General features: G+C 40.9%; 1 protein-coding gene across 1 annotated transcript; it reads right to left on the reverse strand.

Moving 5' to 3' along the window:
- Positions 1-297: 297 nt before the first annotated feature.
- WDCP (WD repeat and coiled coil containing) lies at positions 298-18,596 on the reverse strand. The gene is made up of 4 exons (XM_060649765.3): positions 18,507-18,596; positions 6,866-8,714; positions 3,619-3,736; positions 298-2,311 (listed from the first exon to the last, which is right to left on the reverse strand). Exons 2-4 carry the CDS (start codon positions 8,693-8,695, stop codon positions 2,184-2,186), a joined length of 2,076 nt encoding a protein of 691 aa, XP_060505748.1. The 5' UTR covers positions 8,696-8,714; positions 18,507-18,596; the 3' UTR covers positions 298-2,183.
- Between the last annotated feature and the right edge of the window lie 528 nt (positions 18,597-19,124).

The raw sequence follows: 19,124 nt of genomic DNA on the forward strand, positions 1-19,124 counted from the left end.
ACATTGAACAATAGTTAAAAGATGATAACTCTTCTCTCTCTGTTTCTAAAGCCAGCAAGTACTGGATTATCTTCTATTGTTCCAATGACTATAATAATAGCAGAGGCCAAGGAGACATCTTTCGTAGGAGAGTTGTCATGGAATCAGATTTGTGATAAAGAAATAAATAATTTATATGCCAGACTGTCCGCCAGAAGAAATACAGAGACAACATCCACAAACAAAAAATCAAGAACTTTTCTTTATACCGGCAATAATCACAAAGAAAATACCATCAAAACATTCACAACAGTCGCATCAACCATTAGTGATTTTATTGACTCATTTACAGGACTCTGACCAGGGAAATGGTGAACATAACATATACTTTGAGGCACCCACATTGATCTTACTACAGGGTCCCCAGGCCCCCTCTGCAGGCTTCATAATAGTGTACTTTCATCCCATGCAGACACTTCCTCTGCAAATGCAGCCAGGCCTCAGACTGTCCTCAGCCACTGCTCTCAGGCTACTGATTACAGACCAGCAGCCTCCGCTTCCATTATCCCAGCAGCTGCCTAATGCATTTGAACCACAAAACGGGCCCTCGCTTCTTTCTTATCCCAGCTCCATCTTCATAAAGGGTAAGAGACAGACAGAAGTCCCCAAGGGCACAAAATCTTTCTTTCCAGACAATTTTAAAGGAAAGTGGGGAGAAAGATGCATATGTGCTAATGGAACCTCTATGGCTGAAACAATTTATCTGCAGATGTGCCCTGACTAGCCACACAGCCATCAATCTGTTGTGCTGCCGTCACTGAAATTTATGATTCTGCGTGAGAGGTGATGTGTCTATCTGAAGTTGCAATCAGGGCTCTTTCCACTTTACTAAGGTGGCACTTGAGCCCGTAATTATAATAAACTTGTACTTCTACCCACCTTAGATTCAGTGAAATTTCCAATTTTCTGAACTACTTTCTCTTACAGACTCCGTGCTGGTCTCTAAGACCTGAATGGAGGGAAAAGAAAAACATCAAAATTAAAGTGACAATGTAACTAAGGGAGTGTACTGGGAGAAAAACAGGACATTTTTATGATCCCCAAACTGGGGGATGAGGGGTGAAGCATTTCAGGGAGAAAATCAGGAGGAGCGACAGCATAGAATCACGCCTCTGACCTCTGTGCTAGGCATTGCACTATTGACACACGCACACGCTCAGGTGGGGTCCAGAGGGATCACAGCATTTGAAATTTCATTTGAAATCTGCTAGGACTAGTTTTTAGGAGTATCTAGAACATAGTTAGCCAGAATTTTTTAAGGAAGCAAGAGAGTTAGGTTTAAATCCTGGCAGGTCCAGCCAACATCAGAACGACTTCCTGTTCTACGTAGGGCTGGGCACAGAAGTCAGTTGATTTTTTTGGTCTTCTTTTGAGCTCTGCTGATTCCTGCTGGTTTGGGGTAAACAGGACATGCTGGAGCATATGTTCTCTGGTACCTCTTGCTCTCATCAGCCAAGGAAATGATCTATAACAATGCCGAAGTACCTTTTAAGTGCTTCTAAGACAGCTTTAACGGTTTTGGGCAAGGGACAGAAAGCCTCAGAGAAACCATAAAACACAATCCATATGGCACCATAATATTGTTTTGTTCTGGGAATTCTGCCCTTAGACAAAACCACACGGTCATGAATACATAAACAACCACTTTTTGAGCCATCTAACAAAGACTGAGCTCTGCTACAGAGCAGTGAGCCTCAGCCTGGGGGAAATGGGGGGCAAGTGGCCAAGCCAACCATGGCATGTGCTTCACTTCTGAGCGACAATGCAAATCCCAGCTGAGACGAGTCCATGGTAGAAGACAGATCTTGTCTGTAATGGCCTCATCTGAAAAGCTATGCAGCAAATAACTCTGCAAACAAGTATCAGGCCAGGGCACCAGGGTGGCTCTGTTGGTTGAAAGCCCGACTCTTGACTTCGGCTCAGGTCGTGATCTCACGGTTTGTGGGTTTGGGCCCTGTGTCGGGCTGTGGGCTGACAGCAGCAGAGCCTGCTTGGGATTCTCTCTCTCTCTCTCTCTCTCTCTCTCTCTCTCAAAAAAAAAAAAAAAAAGGTATCAGGCCATACTGCCTAAATGGGTGGGACAGCTGGTGGCATCTACACTTTGGACGCTAAGCTCTCTATAGACTTCGAGAGAAGGACCAGGATTAAGACTCTGAGGCAGAGTCTCTGAAGACATTTGAGCTGCCATCTCTTATGGTTATTTCCTGAGTGGCTGTGAAAGTTAACGGGATGAAGCCTTCGCTATCAGCACAGAGAAGGATCCAGTGTGAGTCTGCAAAGTGAAATAAACACATATGTAATTTAGAATATCTCATCTTATTCTTTAAAGAAAAATAAGACAAATACTTTTTTGAGAGTAAGAATCCAGTAGTTGGTAATATTGAACCTGATCATCACACGGATGGGAATGGGAAGCTGGAAGGACGGAGTCCTACTTAGGGTGAGGTCATTGATGACTTAGGCATAGCTAGAGGACATCCACTTTTACCCAGGCTAGGCATTTATCACTTCGTGCTATGCATATGAGTGTGTATGTAGTGCACACGTTGTTAGGGGTTGTGTGTGGAGTGTCCCTATCTACACGCTCGTAAGCAATTTCTCCAGAAACTATGTGAAGGTGGGAACAGTTACTCTCTGGAGGAAGCTTTATTCTTTAGGTTCATACCAACCTCTAGACAGCTAAGGAGGCTGAGCCGACTGCAGATAGACTGGAATGGTCCAGATAATCCTGAATGGTTTGTTCTGGGGTAACCTAGGGCCAGTAGCATAACACAAGCCTGTGACCTTCTCTGGTTCTTTCAGATGTACTGTGCCTCACTTCTGAAAATTTCACTTCTAAAAATCTATACTTTCCAAAAACAACATGTAAAATACGCAGAGAGGTCTTTATTAGTGCTATTGATGATGCTGAAAATTGGAAACCACTTAAATGCCAAAGAAAATATGGCAAAGTACAATATGGTACACCCAGAGTGGAATATTAACCCCACCCAGGACAAATGACAATTATGATGTCATATCACAGATGCATGTGTCAAAACAGGAAAAAGCTGATGCTGACATATTAAGGGGGAGAAAAAAATGAAACAAATTCCATGTTCAATGTGGTGGTGGCTTCCATTAAAAGAATGAGGCATAAAAAAACCATCCTGTGCACCTGATGGTACGGGTATGACTCAGTCCTCTGGCATTTGGGAATGGCCTTCACATCCACATGTTTGCTGCCTATTGAAATGACACCTCCTTTAAGAACTGCTGCTATGACCTTTATGTGTAGTGTAACAGGTATATATGAGGTTTTTATGTCATTTCTTTGCAGCTGTTATACATTGCTTTGTAACTCTTTTCTAGTTTTTTCCTGTGTACATTTAGGTCTTCCAGCTAGAATATATACGTAAGTTCCTTAAGGGCAGAACCCATATTTTCTATAGCCTTGGGTACATAGTAAACAATTAACAATACCTAATTATCTAGTGAACCACTGAATGGTTCGTTGTCAATGAAAATTACAAAGTTACAAAACAAAAAATGGTAGAGGGAGGGGGTGTGGGGTAGAGTCAATTTCTGAATTTTACCTACCATGGAGCATTTCAATAAGAGAGAGGCCAAAAGTCTGCTGAACTGTACTGAGCCTTAGTTTGCCATTGCAGAGAAGCACAGCTCTTTTTTCAACAACAGGACCTACATAATGAGATTTCTTCAGATATAAAAATAAAAGTTGTTAAACTGATTGCAGAAGCAACAAAGTTAACATTTCTTAAAACTAGAATGTGTAAGTAGTTTTTTTTTAAATCCTATTTACTATTACTCTAACTAAACCAGTTGTAAATAAGGAGATTTTGGCTACATTGTTTAACATAACAAAAAGATTCGATCCCAAAATATTTATGGCTTAAATACCATGACATCCCTACTTAAAGTATTTTAGGAAATTGTTAAAAAAAAAAAAATGAAGCAATAGGGGTGCCTGGGTGGCTCAGCTGGTTGGGTGGCTGACTTTGGCTCAGGTCACTATCTCACGGATCATGAGTTCGAGCCCCGCGTCAGGCTCTGTGCTGACAGCTCAGAGCCTGGAGCCTGCTGTCTCTCTCTCAAAAATAAATAAAGATTTAAAAGAAAAATTAAAAGAAAAATGAAGCCATTATGGCAAAATATTAACAAGAGTTAAATCCAGATGATAGGTATAAAAGATTTCATTATTTAGTCTTTCTTTATGTTTACAATTTTTCATAATAAAAAATTTTAATTATTTTAAACTATTCTTTGGTTCTTTTAAAAACCTACATCCTGGGGTGCCTGGATGGCTCAGTCAGTTAACTGTCTGACTCTTGGTCTTGGCTCCAGTCATGATCTCATGGTCATAAGATCAAGCCCGCTCAGCTTGACAGCACAGAGACTGCTTAGAATTCTCTCCTTACCCCCTCCCCCTCAAAATAAACATTAAAAATAAATAAACAAAAAACAAACCTATACCTTTGAGTTGGTCCAAGAGTAGTAGTTTTAAGAAAAAACTAATTAAGGGGCGCCTTAGTGGCTCAGTCAGTTGAGCATCAGACTTCGGCTCAGGTCATGATCTCATAGTTCATGAGTTCGAACCCCATGTCGGTCTCTGTGCTGACAGCTCAGAGCCTGGAGCCTGCTTCGAATTCTGTGTCTCCCTCTCTCTCTGTACCTCTCCCGCCACTCGTGCTCTCTCTCTCTCTCAAAAATAAATAAACATTAAAAAAAAAATAAAAAAAACTAATTAAAAGACCTCTCTTGACTATTAGATAATAACTTACATATTACTTATCAATGATTTCGATACCAACTTTCTGCAAATATCTTTTAAAATGAAGATATAAAAGTCCACAATCAAATCAGTGTGACATTGGTAAAGTTCTAGATAAAGAGATCAGCATTATAGTAGTTACAATATGGAGAATTCAGAATTAGATCCCAGTACATATAAGTTTATATATGACAAATGTGTTAGATCAAGTTCAGTGGGATTAAAGATGGATTCTTTTTTAAATTCAGCTCTGTGCAGGGGCGCCTGGGTGGCGCAGTCGGTTGAGCGTCCGACTTCAGCCAGGTCACGATCTCGCGGTCCGTGAGTTCGAGCCCCGCGTCGGGCTCTGGGCTGATGGCTCGGAGCCTGGAGCCTGTTTCTGATTCTGTGTCTCCCTCTCTCTCTGCCCCTCCCCCGTTCATGCTCTGTCTCTCTCTGTCCCAAAAATAAATAAAAAATGTTGAAAAAAAAAAAAATTTAAATTCAGCTCTGTGCCAATGTGGGGCTTGAACTCAGGACCCTGAGATCAAGAGTTGCATACTCCACCTACTGAGTCAGCCAGGCCCCTGAAAGATGTATTTTTTTTTTTAATGTTTATTTATTTATCTTTGACAGAGAGAGCGTGAGAGAGAACACGCACAAGTGGGGTAGGGACAGAGAGAAAGGGAGAGAATCTCAAGCAGGCTCTGTGCTGTCAGTGCAGAGCCTTACGTGGGACTTGAATTCATGAACCACAAGGCCATGACCTGAGCTGAAAGCAAGAGTTGGCTGCTCAATTGACTGAGCAACCCAGGCGCCCCATCGAAAGATAGATTTTTAATAAAGCTCCTAGCACAATTGGTTATCTCTCAGAAAATAAAAGTGGACCACACACCAAAATGTAATGAAAGATTAAAAATTTAAATGTAAAAACTAATATAATAAAACAATGTAACCAAATCTAGACTATTGCATGTATGTTAATTTCTATAATAAGCAAAAAACTCTTATAAACTGATAACTCAATAGGAAAAAAAAGTGAACAATAGGCAGTGCATATTCAGCGGGCCAAAAACCAAGAAAGGCATACTCAAGTTCACTAACAGTAAAGGAAATACAAATGAATGAAAGTAAAAAGCACTTCACACTTATCAGATTGGTAAGGATGTGAGGAACAGGAAGTCTCATAGGTTGAGAGTGGGCATATGATGATACATTTAGTAAAAAATCTCTGAAAGGCAATCTGGCAACCGTATTAAAAGTAGAAATGTATATGTACTTTTCAAATTTGCGCTTCTACTTCTGGGAACCAACCCAACAGAAATAAAAGTAGGAATACAAATAGATACATAAAAGAGTACTATGAGAGCCCTGCTTGGAGTGACTGAAGAAGTGAAGTAAAGGCAACGTGAACGTCTATCAACAATGGACCACCTCAATAAGCAGCGTCCTCTCAGCATGAAGAGCGCAACTTACGACTCCATTTTTGTAAAACAATGACAAACCATCAGCCCCGCATCTATAGGCCTATAGATACAAAGAAGTGTGTACTATTATATGAGTTATGAACTAAGATATGGAGGGAGCCACAGTAAGCTGCCATAAAGTGTATTATGGCAGGAGGCAGGGCCAAGTTCAATGGAGAAAGAAAGTGTTCGTGATAAAAACAGGTAAGCTATAATCCCATTCGTGTAATGTTTGCATATGCATTACATTTGTTTTAAAATGGACCTAACTTTCTCTCTGCAACGCATAAGGAAAAGTCTCCCATGATAAGATGGCACAATAAGGAAAACTCTTTTTTTTTTTCCTAAATAGAAATTGCCAGAATGAGTACCGTCATTCATATTTTACACCATGCATGTGATACGATCACACTATACACTGGTATGTGTGCCCGTCTGGCTGGCAGCCAACCAACCCAGAAAGGTATTACAACTTGCCTGTGACATAACATGCCCAGTTCAGTGAAGTTCGGCTAGAGCACCATCTTCCTCATCACTGGATTTTTCTTGCAGTACCCACTGGCTGCAGGAGCTTTTCTGTATAGTGGTAGCTCCTCAAAGGAGAAGTTACCTGGTAAGTGATGCGCACGTAAGGCAGATCCCGAGACAACGGATACACAGGAGAGGACTTCTTCCCATTATGCAGAGTGTCTGTGAGTTCAGAAAGACATCGCTGCACTTCAGTCAGGGTCCTAGACAAAATTTCCATTTCCTTAGACAGTCGGTAAGTTTCCTTTTCCTTCTGTGAGTTCTTGCTTTGAGGCAAATTAGGAAGTTCCGGAGTGCTGGTGTGGTCTGGTGTGCTGCTGGACCTGGGCGGTGTTACTGAGCGGTTAACGGGCTCAGCATCTAGAGTTCTGAGAGCTATGGAGCCATCACAGATACTGCTTGGAGGGCTCCTGATTTCTTCAATAAGGGTTCTTCCAGGCCTTTCGCATTGACTACGGCTGTCAGATGTGAAGAGCCCTCTGTTTTGGTGACACAAATCTGGGGAAAGACTTTCAAGTAGCTTTTTTCTGTCTATTTTACTTAATGGAGTCCTGAAAGTAGAGTATCCACTCTGGTTTTCACTCGATGTTACTGGCAATTCTTTTTCCAATGTTACTTCTCTAACAATCAAACGAATGATATACTGATCAGTCTTTGAAGAAGGAAGAAATGCTGAATCAGTGGATTTTTGTCTTCCAACCAAAATTAATAATAACTTCTCTGTCAAGAAACACATACCTTTTGGTCTTTCACTTTTCTCAAGTTGAATCTGCTGGATGTTTGGCAGAAACGATGGGATAACAGAATAGATAAAAATTATATTGGAAGTATTAGAAGCCACTGCTACCACCTGAGCTTTAAGATCAAATGTTATTAGATCAGGAACCAGAATGCCTGGAATGGTGACTTTTCTGGTCTGCGTAACCTCCTTCTCAAAGGTCACAAGGACCAGATGTGAAGAATCCATGCCAGTTCCTGTCAAGTAGTCTTTTTTTCTTAGACAAATAAGAGAACCACCCTCAGATTTTGACGTATTGAAATGCATATGAGTTAGATCCAGAGGATCTGAAAAGGAAGAAATGGGAGAAACTGATGTTTCAACACTTGTTTTAGAAGCAACTGCCCCCTTACCCCCGGTGGGTACTTCATCAATAACCGGGAAAGTACACAGACAAGGGTCTTCACCGCTAGGTGGAACATCAAAGATTTCAGATGCATTTAAGCCACAGATCTTATCTAGTGGGAGCTCAGTGGCTACAGCGACCTGTGAGTCCACGGTGGCTCTGATGGAGCGCACAGAGCTGTCCACATCAAACACTGGGTGGAAGGAGCACCTGCGAAGAGTCTTCTGAGCACTGTCCCAAATGTAGGAATGCAGGCTGCTGCCAACTGCCACCACCAGCCTCTGGCCATCCTGGGTCCAAGACGCACAGTGAATGAGGCCCTGGGTGTCAATGTCCACGTTCACCCGGGAACTGTCACAGTGAACACTGTGGAAAACGGAGACACGCTGCGCAGTCAACACAGCCAGGACAGCACTTTCTGGATGCCACACACAGCCCTGGGGAAGGACAGGGAGTGATTCTCTAATCTCACAGGTCTGAGACATCAGCCATTTGTTCGTCCCCGTACTGCTGGGACATAGCTGCCACACAATGACACGCTTCTTGTGCTGCACAGCGAGCAGAGCAGGCATGTCAGCTGTGCCAGGGGGGGCCCAAGACACTCCATACACATGTTCAAACTGTCCAATGACCTCTGAGTCCCCAAACCTGGCCTCTCCACTGTGAAGCTGTAAATCAGTCAGGACTACCTGGTTCCCATTAGTCCAGACAAGGCCATGAACTGGATGTACTGCCTGATACAATGCATTCAGCCCAGTCCTGAGAAGTCTTCCTTTTCCCAACTCCATCCTCTTTGATAAAGGGTATCTGAAATCATTAAGAAGGAAAGTTTTACCATGAGACTATAATCAGACAAATCCAAAATGTAGGACATTTTATAAGACAATTGGCTTAGGCCTTTCACAGGTCAGTATTTCAAGGGGATAAAAGGTCAAAGGCATGTGACAGATTAAAAGACATGACTGAGCCATAACAAGCAAATGTAACATATAAACTTTGATCAGCTCTTGAATTGAGGAAATAAAACTTTCTTTTTAATGTTTGTTTATTTTTGAGAGAGAGAGAGAGACAGAGACAGAGTGCAAGTGGGGGAGGGGCAGAGAAAGAGGGAGACACAGAATCCAAAGCAGGCTCCAGGCTCTGAGCTGTCAGCACAGGGCCAGATGTGGGGCTCAAACCCAGGAACCTCGAGATCATGACCCAAATAGAAGTCAGATGCTTAACCGACTGAGCCACCCAGGTGCCCCGTAAATAAAATTTTCTATTAAAAAAGGATATTTTTAGAATTGGAGAAATTTGAATATGCAATAGATATTAGGAGATATTGTGGAGTTGTTTTCTTTTTAAAAAAATGTTTATTATTTATTTTGAGAGAGTGTGTGCAAGCGGGGGAGGAGCAGAGAGAGAGGAGACAGAGAATCCCAAGCAGGCTCTGCTCTGTCAGCACAGAGCCCCATGTGGGGCTCTAACCCATGAACCATGAGATCATGACCTGAGCTGAAATCAAGAGTCAGATGCTTAACCAGATGAGCCACCCAGGAGCCTTAGAGTTCTTAATCTTAAGTGTGAACACGGTATTATGGTCATGTAGGGAATGTCCTTGCTGTTAAAATATGATGTTGGAGTATTTGGGGTAAAGTGTCATGATGCCTACAATTTGCTTTCAAATGGCTTAGCTAAATCCAGAAACACCAGGAGCACCTGGGTGGCTCAGTCGGTTGAGTGTCCGACTTCGGCTCAGGTCATGATCTCACAGTTCGTGGGTTCGAGCCCCTCATCAGGCTCTGTGCTGACCCCTTGCTCGGAGCTTGGGGCCTGCTTCAGATTCTGTGTCTCCTTCTCTCTCTGCCCCTCCCCCACTCACGTTTTGTCTCACTCTGTTTCTCAAAAATAAATAAATGTAAAAAAAAAATTTTTTTTTAAATCAGAAACACCAAACCCTACACATTTTATATAGAAACACAGAGAGATAAAACAGATGTAGCAAAATGTTAATAAATCCTGAATCTAGATTGAGGCTATATTGATATTCCTGGTACTTTCAACTTTTAAGTTAAAAATTTCTCAAATTAAAATATTGAGAAAAACCTCTTTCACCATCTAATTTCTAGTCTTCTTTCACTGCCAAGTCAAGCATTAACTGATATTCACATCTCTGACTTTATTAGCACTTATTTCAACTCCCTTCAAAATGGCTTTTACTTCCTCAGCGAAATGACACTCAGAGAGTCACTGTTGCTATTTCTACTTCACCATATTCAAATAGCACTTAATAATTTTCAGACCATTTTCACATTCCCTATCACATTTGCTCCTTGCAACAATCTTTTGCAAGAATACAAAGTAGGTTAGGGAAATATTATCTTCAATTTTTTTCATTCTTAAGGTTTTTTTTTTTTTTTAAGGAATTTAAATTACTAAAGAAGTACATGTTCACTGCAATGAAATTGAGACAAACCAGAAGTTTCTACAATAAAATGAAATGTTTCCTCCTACCCCATGCCAACACCTCCCCTCCCCAAACTCAAGTCCTTGATAAAAGCACTGTTAACAATTTGGTGTGTAGCCTCTGAAACCATTAAAGAAACTTATCCAAAAAAAAAAAAAAAAAAAGAATTTTATATGTGCTAAGTTTTTTTTTTTCTTTTAAACAAAAAAAGGGGGTTTAAGTCACAGTTCCTGGGTACTAACAACAGAATCCACTCTGGCTAAGTAAAAAAAAAAAATCTCAAGAACCAGGATCAGAAAAACAAGCAGAAACCAAGTGAGGCTAGCTAGATGGAATAAACCATGGCTACCACTCTCTCAACACATCAGTGGCTGAGAATCTAACTTCACTGCCCCTTCACTTAATAACAATTGCTTAAGATTCCGAATAGGGGTCCAGGGGGAAACTTCCCACTGGCTTGGCCTAGCTTCCAAGTCCTGCTCTAGCTGCCAGGATGGGGAGAAAGAGGGGTCCCCACAAAGGCTTCTGTCATAAGGGACGGGGGTTCTGCTTTCCCACCAACACTCACACAAAGGGCAGCTGCCCCCAAATTAGGAAGGGGTTTTTAAAAAAGGACCAACAATAACCACAGGGATCTCATATGTTACATACTATTCACTAATTTATTTTAAATCACGGGTACTTTTTCAAGTCAGTAACAAACAGATCTTCCTCAATCTTTTAAGTAGCCCCATTAGTAGCTGCAAGGTATGCTATAATGTACTCAAAGGTTCCACTATAGGTGGGAATTCAGCTTGTGTCCCAACTTTTTTCTAGATGTGGATAGGGTCCAAAAGTTTAGTTAGTACTCAGTCCCTATCACTGTTCTCACATTTCCTTCCTTCCAGTGTCATCTACTCTCGTGTTTTCAATTGTTACCTCTGTTTATTACTGTCAGATCTGCTGTGCTACAATGCTATTCAATTATATGTTAGGCTTCATATTATGGCTGATATTAGCCCTGCCCACATTCATTTCAAACTGGACCTGCACGAAAGGAAAAAAAAAATGGCCTTTTTTGCTCTCCACAGCAGCTCCTCAATTTCTGTTAATGGATATCGCCATTCTCATATTCACTCAGGCTAAAAACTCAGGACTCCATTTGACTACTCTCCTGCCTTCTCAGTTGGTGACAAAGTCTTAATTCTTAGAACTGTTCCTGAATCCAGTCCTTCTTATCATTCCCACCAGCACTATCCTGAATCAGATCGCTGTTACTGCAAACCTACTTGGCTGTAATAATTGCCTCCTACTTGGTTTCCCTACCTCTTTCTTTCTCTAGTCCATCTTGTGCAAAACCAGTCTTAAAATATCCTTTTAAGTATATCATTTATCAGCTTAAAAATCGGCAGATGTTAAAAACAAAATTCGGGACACCTGGGTGGCTCAGTCAGTTAAGTGTCTGACTCTTGATTTTCAGCTCAGATCATGATCTCACATGGAATTGAGGGTTGTGGAATCGAGCCCTGTGTCAGGCTCTGTGCTGAGCAAGGAGCCTGCTTGGGATTCTCTCCCTTCCCCCCACCAAATAAACATTAAAAAAAAAAAAAAATGGCAGATGCTACCTACTGCCCACAGCTGCACTGTTCAATATAGTAGCTACTAACCATATGTGCTTTGCAAATTTAATTAAAATAAAAAATCAGTTCCTCAGTCACACTAGTCTTTTTCAAGTGGTCAACAGTCACATGTGGCTACTGGCTATCACATTGGGCAGAGGAGAATAGAACATCTCCATCGCTGAAGAAAGTTCTGCTGGGCAGCACTGTCCTATAGGATAAAGTCTGAATTCCTCAGTTGGGCATTCGAACCCCTACCCATCGTGGACCTCCTATCCCTCCAGTCTTATTTCTAGTTGGTCATCTTCATAGTTACAATACTCGGCCCGTTCAAAACACTCCATCAGTGACAGGGGAACTGATGGCCCAGCTTAATTACTATCTCTTCCAAGAGGTCTTCTTTAATCATCCTGCTAAATCTGATACTTTCCTCCTCTTAACTCCTATAGCCTTACAGCCTACAGCTCTCATGCGACATCTTCAGTTTATTATCTGCAATTACCAGTTACTCTTTCATGTACTACCGCACATTTCACAACTAATGCACAAGGTCTTTGAGAGTAAAAATGAGACTTAAGTTAAAAACTTAACTTCTTTGCCTGTCAAGTATTTTCAGATGGAATGCTCTGTATCCATTACATCATAAAAGGAGTTTCTAATTGGGTCACAGTATTGCCAGGGGTTGTGTTGTGGTCACATTTTTGTTGCTTTAGGCTCTTATGATACTGTAAGTAAACCTCTTTGGACTATATTTGGACATGCTTTCTAAGTCTGTTAAATAATCCCTCCTCTTTTTTTTTTTTTCAATTGAGAGAGAGCACGAGTCAGAGAGAGGGACAGAAGGAGAGAGAGAGAGAGCCAGAGAGAGAGAGAGAGAGAGAGAGAGAGAGAGAGAGAGAGAGAGAGAGAATCTTAAACAGGCTCCACACTCAATTCAGAGCCCAACAAAGGCTCTATCTGACCACCCTGGGATCATGACCTGAGCCGAAATCAAGAGTCAGACTGACTCATGCTCCCTCTCAAATTGAAAAAAAAAAAAAAAAAAAAAAAAAAAAAAAAAGAGTGACTATGTCACCCAGGTGCCCCAATAATCCAGCCTCTTAAAACAACCAAAACAATGGGGGAATATATATTAAGAGATATTTCCCTCCCCTACTGGTCCATATAGTCCTAATGCAGCCATATAATAGCATTTCTCATTTCCTATATGGTAAAAAAAAAAAAAAAAAAAAAAAAAAGGTTAAGCAACCATACATATTAGTCATAGTTTACATATACATATTAGCACAAGTTTCCAGGTCTTAACTCATACTTGTCATTTAAATCATGATGACAAATAATCAAACAATGTTAATAAATCATATATTTATATAATTTTTATATTTTATAAAATTAACACAAGATTTTACAACAATCAAACATTTTCTTCCTAGGATAGTTCCAGGGGAAAAAACATCTTTATTTCGAGTGATTATTATAAATTTTTTTTTTTTAACGTTTTATTTATTTTTGAGACAGGGAGAGACAGAGCATGAACAGGGGAGGGTCAGAGAGAGGGAGACACAGAATCTGAAACAGGCTCCAGGCTCTGTGCTGTCAGCACAGAGCCCGACGCGGGGCTCGAACCCACGGACCGCGAGATCATGAGCTGAGCCGAAGTCAGCCGCTTAACCGACTGAGCCACCCAGGCGCCCCTCGAGTGATTATTATAATGTAGAGTCTGTATCAGTGCCACAGTATGAAAATCTTTCCTTGCATCATCTTATATACAGAACCTGGTTTACTGTGGCTTTAGTAGTGAGCTTCAAGTTCAAGTGCATCAAAAGCTGGCTTTGCCTTTGTATTCAGCCAAAATCTATTTGGCTTGGATTTTAGCCTTTGGAAAACTGAACAGCCTAATGCTTTAATGTCATTTTCTAGCATCCCTGAATGTGTGTGTCCACGCATATTTAAGATACATAAGGTCAGATAAGAATAAGGCAGTAATGAGAATAAATTGGATATTCTAATTTATCTAAATGATAAGTATTTACTTTCAAATATAGACAAATATGATAAGCATTCTTTATTTAAAGGGCAAAAACTGTACCTTCAGGTACATTCTATTTCAAAATTCTATCAGTGAGTTGATATATATTTGTATGTGTAATAATGGTTGCAAGAATAAAATGTTGCAACAATAAACGACTGTGAAAGATTAATTTTAGGACAAAAAACAAGAATTTTCACCTAGTTGACTTATTGAGAAACAGAGTAGCATAATAAATAATATTAACAATATTATTATATTGATTATAACAAATAAATATTAAAAATATTATTATTTATAAATAAATACTAACAAAGAGTACACTAGCTAAATAACTTAATGAAAAAACATTATATTCTTTTTGACCAACAGAAGTTTGTGAAATTTAAATAAAAATATAAAGCACAGGGATAGAAATGAATTGTAATTATCTTGGTAAAATTGTTCATTAAACTAGCATTCATTAACCAAAAAGTCTTTAAGAACTGTGTTTAACTCTTAAAGTTTTTTAAAGATTTTGTTGTTATTTTGTTTGTTTTTCATTGCTTTTTTTTTTTTTTTTAGTGTTTATTTACTTTTCAGACAGAGAGAAAGAGAGCATCAGCAAGGGAGGGGTAGAGAGAGAGACAGGGAAATACAGAATCTGAAGCAGGCTCCAGGCTCTGAGCTGTCAGCACAGAGCCTGACGCAAGGCTCAAACTCACAAACCGTGAGAACATGACCTGAGCCGAAGTCAGACACTTAACTGACTGAGCCACCCAGGCTCCCCATCATTGGTTTGTTTGTTTTGAGAGAGGGAGAGAGAAATCCCAAGCAGGTTCTGCACTGTCAGCAAGCAGAGCCCAACACGAGGCTGGATCTCACAAACAGTGGAAACCAAGAGTCAGATGCTTAACTGACAGCCACCCAGGCACCCCAAAGATTTTAACTAATCTCTATACCCAACCTGGGGCTTGAACTCATAACCCCAAGATCAAAAGTAGCACATTCCACTGACTGAGCCAGCCAGGCATCTCCTCACCACTCTCTTCTTAACCCCCCAAATTGACCCTATTACCACCTTTTTAAAACAGCTTTCACCAAGCCACCAGTGCCATCTATGTCATTGAACCCAGTGGACATTTTTCAACCCTGTTTTACTGAGTAATATATGTCAAAGACAGAACTTGAGAAGTTGTCTTTGGAATCTACATCCACAGAAACGTATTCTCTACCAAACTGCCTGGTGATTTGCTTTTAACTCATCTGCAAGTTATTTCTCATGCCTCTTTGCTGGCCTTATCCTGGTTTGTAGAGTCTTTTACTAAGAAGGAATTGTCTACTATGCTTCTACACATGATGTCAGATTAAGTGGGTCTGTAGTGGCTTGCTAAATGGAAAATAAGTCCCTTGTCACTATTAATGAAGAAAACTGCCACCTCTAGCCCACTGGTCTTATATAAGATAATATATGTTTTCCTCTAATATCTACTCATGCACTTTTAAAAGACTTTTATTGATAAATAATGCATGATACATTTTCCTAGGCAGAGAAAATTCCTAATGGGCCAATTATATCAAAGGCAATTTATATATGTTTTAGGCTACCCAATTCAGTCTAATGTCATTGAGGGTGTATAGGGCCAGGGGTAGCACAGAATAAGGATTTGTAAATAAGAGAAAAACAAACATGATAATGTTACTAAGATTTTTAGAAGAATTAATTTTAATATTTTCATCCTTGGTAACAAGAAGAAATTTGGCACATTTTTCTCAAAAACCTAACAAAAATTACAAAAATCTGTTGCAATCCTTTGTACTCCATTGCTAGTTTAGGTCCTGACCACCTCTCCCTCTTTAGTAGGCTAGAACAAGAAGGCTTCTGGACACCAGCCTCTTCCTTCCCACAGAGCCTGGATGCTTTATATGATTGGGTAGAATCATCTTTTTAAAAAATCACAGCTATGGTCAGGGGCACCTGGGTGGCTCAGTCGGTTAACCGTCTTGACTCCTGATCTCAGCTCAGGTCATGTCATGGTTCGTGGGATTGAGCTCCACACTGGGCTCTGCACTCGCAGCACAGAGCCTGCTTGGGATTCTCTCTCTCTCTCCCTCTCGCAAAATAAATATATAAAACATTAAAAAAAAAAAATCACAGCTATGCGCATTTTGTTCTTCTGCTCAAATACTTTGTCTCTACAGTCTACATATATAAAAAAGTTCTTTCAAATGTCTTAGCAAGGTATTTCAGTCTTTAAATTATCTGAGATTGATACACCTTTCCAACCTTCTATCCCTGATCATAAAGGGCATGCTGAGGAATTTGGAGGAACCAGCACACATTCACATGACAAAGCACAGGATGGACTGACAAGGAACAAGGCTAAGTTTTGTTTTTTTTTTTAATTTTTTAAATGTTTATTTATTTTTGAGAGAGAGAGACACACACACACACACAGAGCATGAGCAGGGGAGGGGCAGAGAGAGAGGAGACACAGAATCCGTTCCAATTTTTTAGTATATGTGCTGCCGAAGCGAGCACAGAGGAGACACAGAATCCGAAGCAGGCTCCAGGCTCTGAGCTGTCAGCACAGAGCCTGATGCAGGGCTCGAACCCACGAGCTGTGAGATCATGATTTGAGCCAAAGTCAGACACCCAACCGACTGAGCCACCCAGGCTGATAAGTTTAATGAGGAGTTATGAGATAGTTTGAATTTCTCACAACGAGAAAGTAAGCCAAGTTTGTAGCTACTTCCGAAGAGAAAGAGTACCTGATTCAAGAGATCTTTCTTTCTTTGTTTTTTTCTTTTTCTTTTTTTAGAGAGAGCAAGAGTGGGAGAAAGTGGGAGACGGGCAGAGGGAAAGAGAGAATCACAAGCAGGCTCAATGCTGGGCATGGACCCCAATGCAGGGCTCGATCCCACTATCCTGGGATCACGACCTGAGGCGAAATCAAGAGTCTGATTCTCAACCTACTGAGCCACGAAGGCACCCTTCCAGAGATATCTCTAATGCAGATTGAATAAATAATGACATCAGGTAGGATATGAGTGGTGAGGAAGAAAGGGGAATTGAGGATAACATGCAGACTTTTGCTTAGGAAACTGTTGAACCATTAATCAGAGATATAGAAGGCAGAGTGTGCTTCAAACATTGGAAGGGTGAGAAATTTTGTATTAGATCTGCCTCATCTAAGATGTCTATAGGTAGCAATGTGCCTTAGGCAGTCAGAGGTTAAGGATTTGGGAGTCACTGTCATAATGTAGATAGTTAAAGCCAAAGCAGTGGACAGTCCGGCTGTGAAAGATCAGAGAGCCAAGAGGACAAAGGTTGAAATAGCCTTTAGGTGTCCCCCAATTATTTTGTATCCTTTAAAATATTTAAATTCTGCCTGAAGCTAACTGTATACTTGTTAGTCTCTCAACCCTCAGACTATAAGATTTCAGGGAGTTTTAGGGAATGAAAAGCCACTGTTTTATTAGTTCAGGGGAGAGATGGTCAGAATCAGGACCTGCTGCTCAGCCTATGACCATTTAATTCTTGTTTTTAATCTCTAAAGACAACTCATGGTGAGAATCAAGGGGCTTAGGCAAACTGGACTATTTCCAGTAGGTTTAAACAGAACTACATAACCTCCAACTTGTTTTTCTGTTTGTTGTGTTTCGACTATAAAATAATTTCAAGTTCTTCACACTTTTAAAAAAAATTAACACACAGGAAAGGTAAAAAGCTAAATTCACGAAAAACCATTCATCCAAAGGGAAAAAATTATGACTACATCTCTCTGGCTTTTTTTTCTTTCTATGTAGTTTTGGTTAAAAAATTTTCAACCATACTGTACAGTTTCATATCACGATTTTTTCACTTATTATATATTAGCATTTTCCCATGTTACTTAAAATTTATAAATTATTTATTTATTGATTTAAATGTTTATTTATTTTTGCGAGAGAGACAGAGTGAGAGCAGGGAAAGGGCAGGGAGACAAGGAGACACAGAATCTGAAGCAGGCTCCAGGCTCTGAGGTGTCAGCACAGTGCCTGCCCCACGTGGGGCTCGAACTTGTGAAGTGTGAGATCATGACCTCAGCCGAAGTGGGACAGCTTAACCGACTGGGCCACCCAAAGCGCCCCTACAAATTATTTTAAAAAGCCACTTAGTATGCATTTAGTGAAGTCGCATTTTTCCTCACTGTTGAGACACCTGGTTGTGCCAACTTTATCTTATCATAAATAACTCTGTGATAAAGGTCTTTATGCATAAAGCATGTTCTTCATTTCCGATGGCTTCTTTAGGATATATTCCCACAAGTATCACTAATGAGTCACATGGAATATATTCAAACGTTTAAAGCCACCCCTCGCTCATCCTCAGCCGCTAGCCCTTCGCACGCGAGTTCTCTACTCCCATTCTCCCCATCCTCTCTGCACTCCTGGGTCTCCTCCCCACTCCCCAACAAGTACTGGCCCCTCCATCTCCCTCTCCGCCCACCCACAGCCTCCCAAAACCAGCTAGGCTTAGGCAGGAACGGACACAACAATACCTTTGGCCTGACTGCCCACAGAAAATAAGACTCCCGGGTCCTGCGGATCTGGAGCCCTGAGCGAATACCGGAAGTATCGGCTCCCAGGCCTCTGATAGGTGAGCGGTAACTTGGCAAGCCCTACAATGCCCTCTGTCTATTGGTTAGGGTCCTTCCCTCTGACCAATAAGCTCTGGAACTGCCGCACGGATGTCTGGGAGTTGTAGTTTCCGTGTAACTCCATCTACAGTAAACCAGCAACAATTTCTCCCTCAAGAAGGGTAGAGCCTTCCCTCACTTCTCGATTTTCTTAGTCTGAGAAGGGGTACAGGATCCCTAGAGTACGGTTTCTTAACTTTGGAGAGGAGATGGGGGTCAGGGGAATGGGAAGGTGTTGAGGACTTCTTTTAAAATGTGATAAATCTCCCCAGAAAAATGTTCTTATCCGTACACAAAACATTGTGCATTCACTGAAGCCTGTCCATAGACCTGTCCTAGTTACAAACTCCTGTTCTATGCTTACTGGCCATAGCCCAGGGACCTAGTGTGACACCAGACTTTAGACCAGCTACACACCTGGAGACTCTGGGCCATGCCATGGAGCAGCCGATGGGGAATTTCAGATCCTGACCCTCATAG

This window comes from Panthera onca, chromosome A3 (genome assembly GCF_046562875.1).
Source record: "Panthera onca isolate mPanOnc1 chromosome A3, mPanOnc1 haplotype 2, whole genome shotgun sequence".
NCBI lineage: Eukaryota > Metazoa > Chordata > Mammalia > Carnivora > Felidae > Panthera > Panthera onca.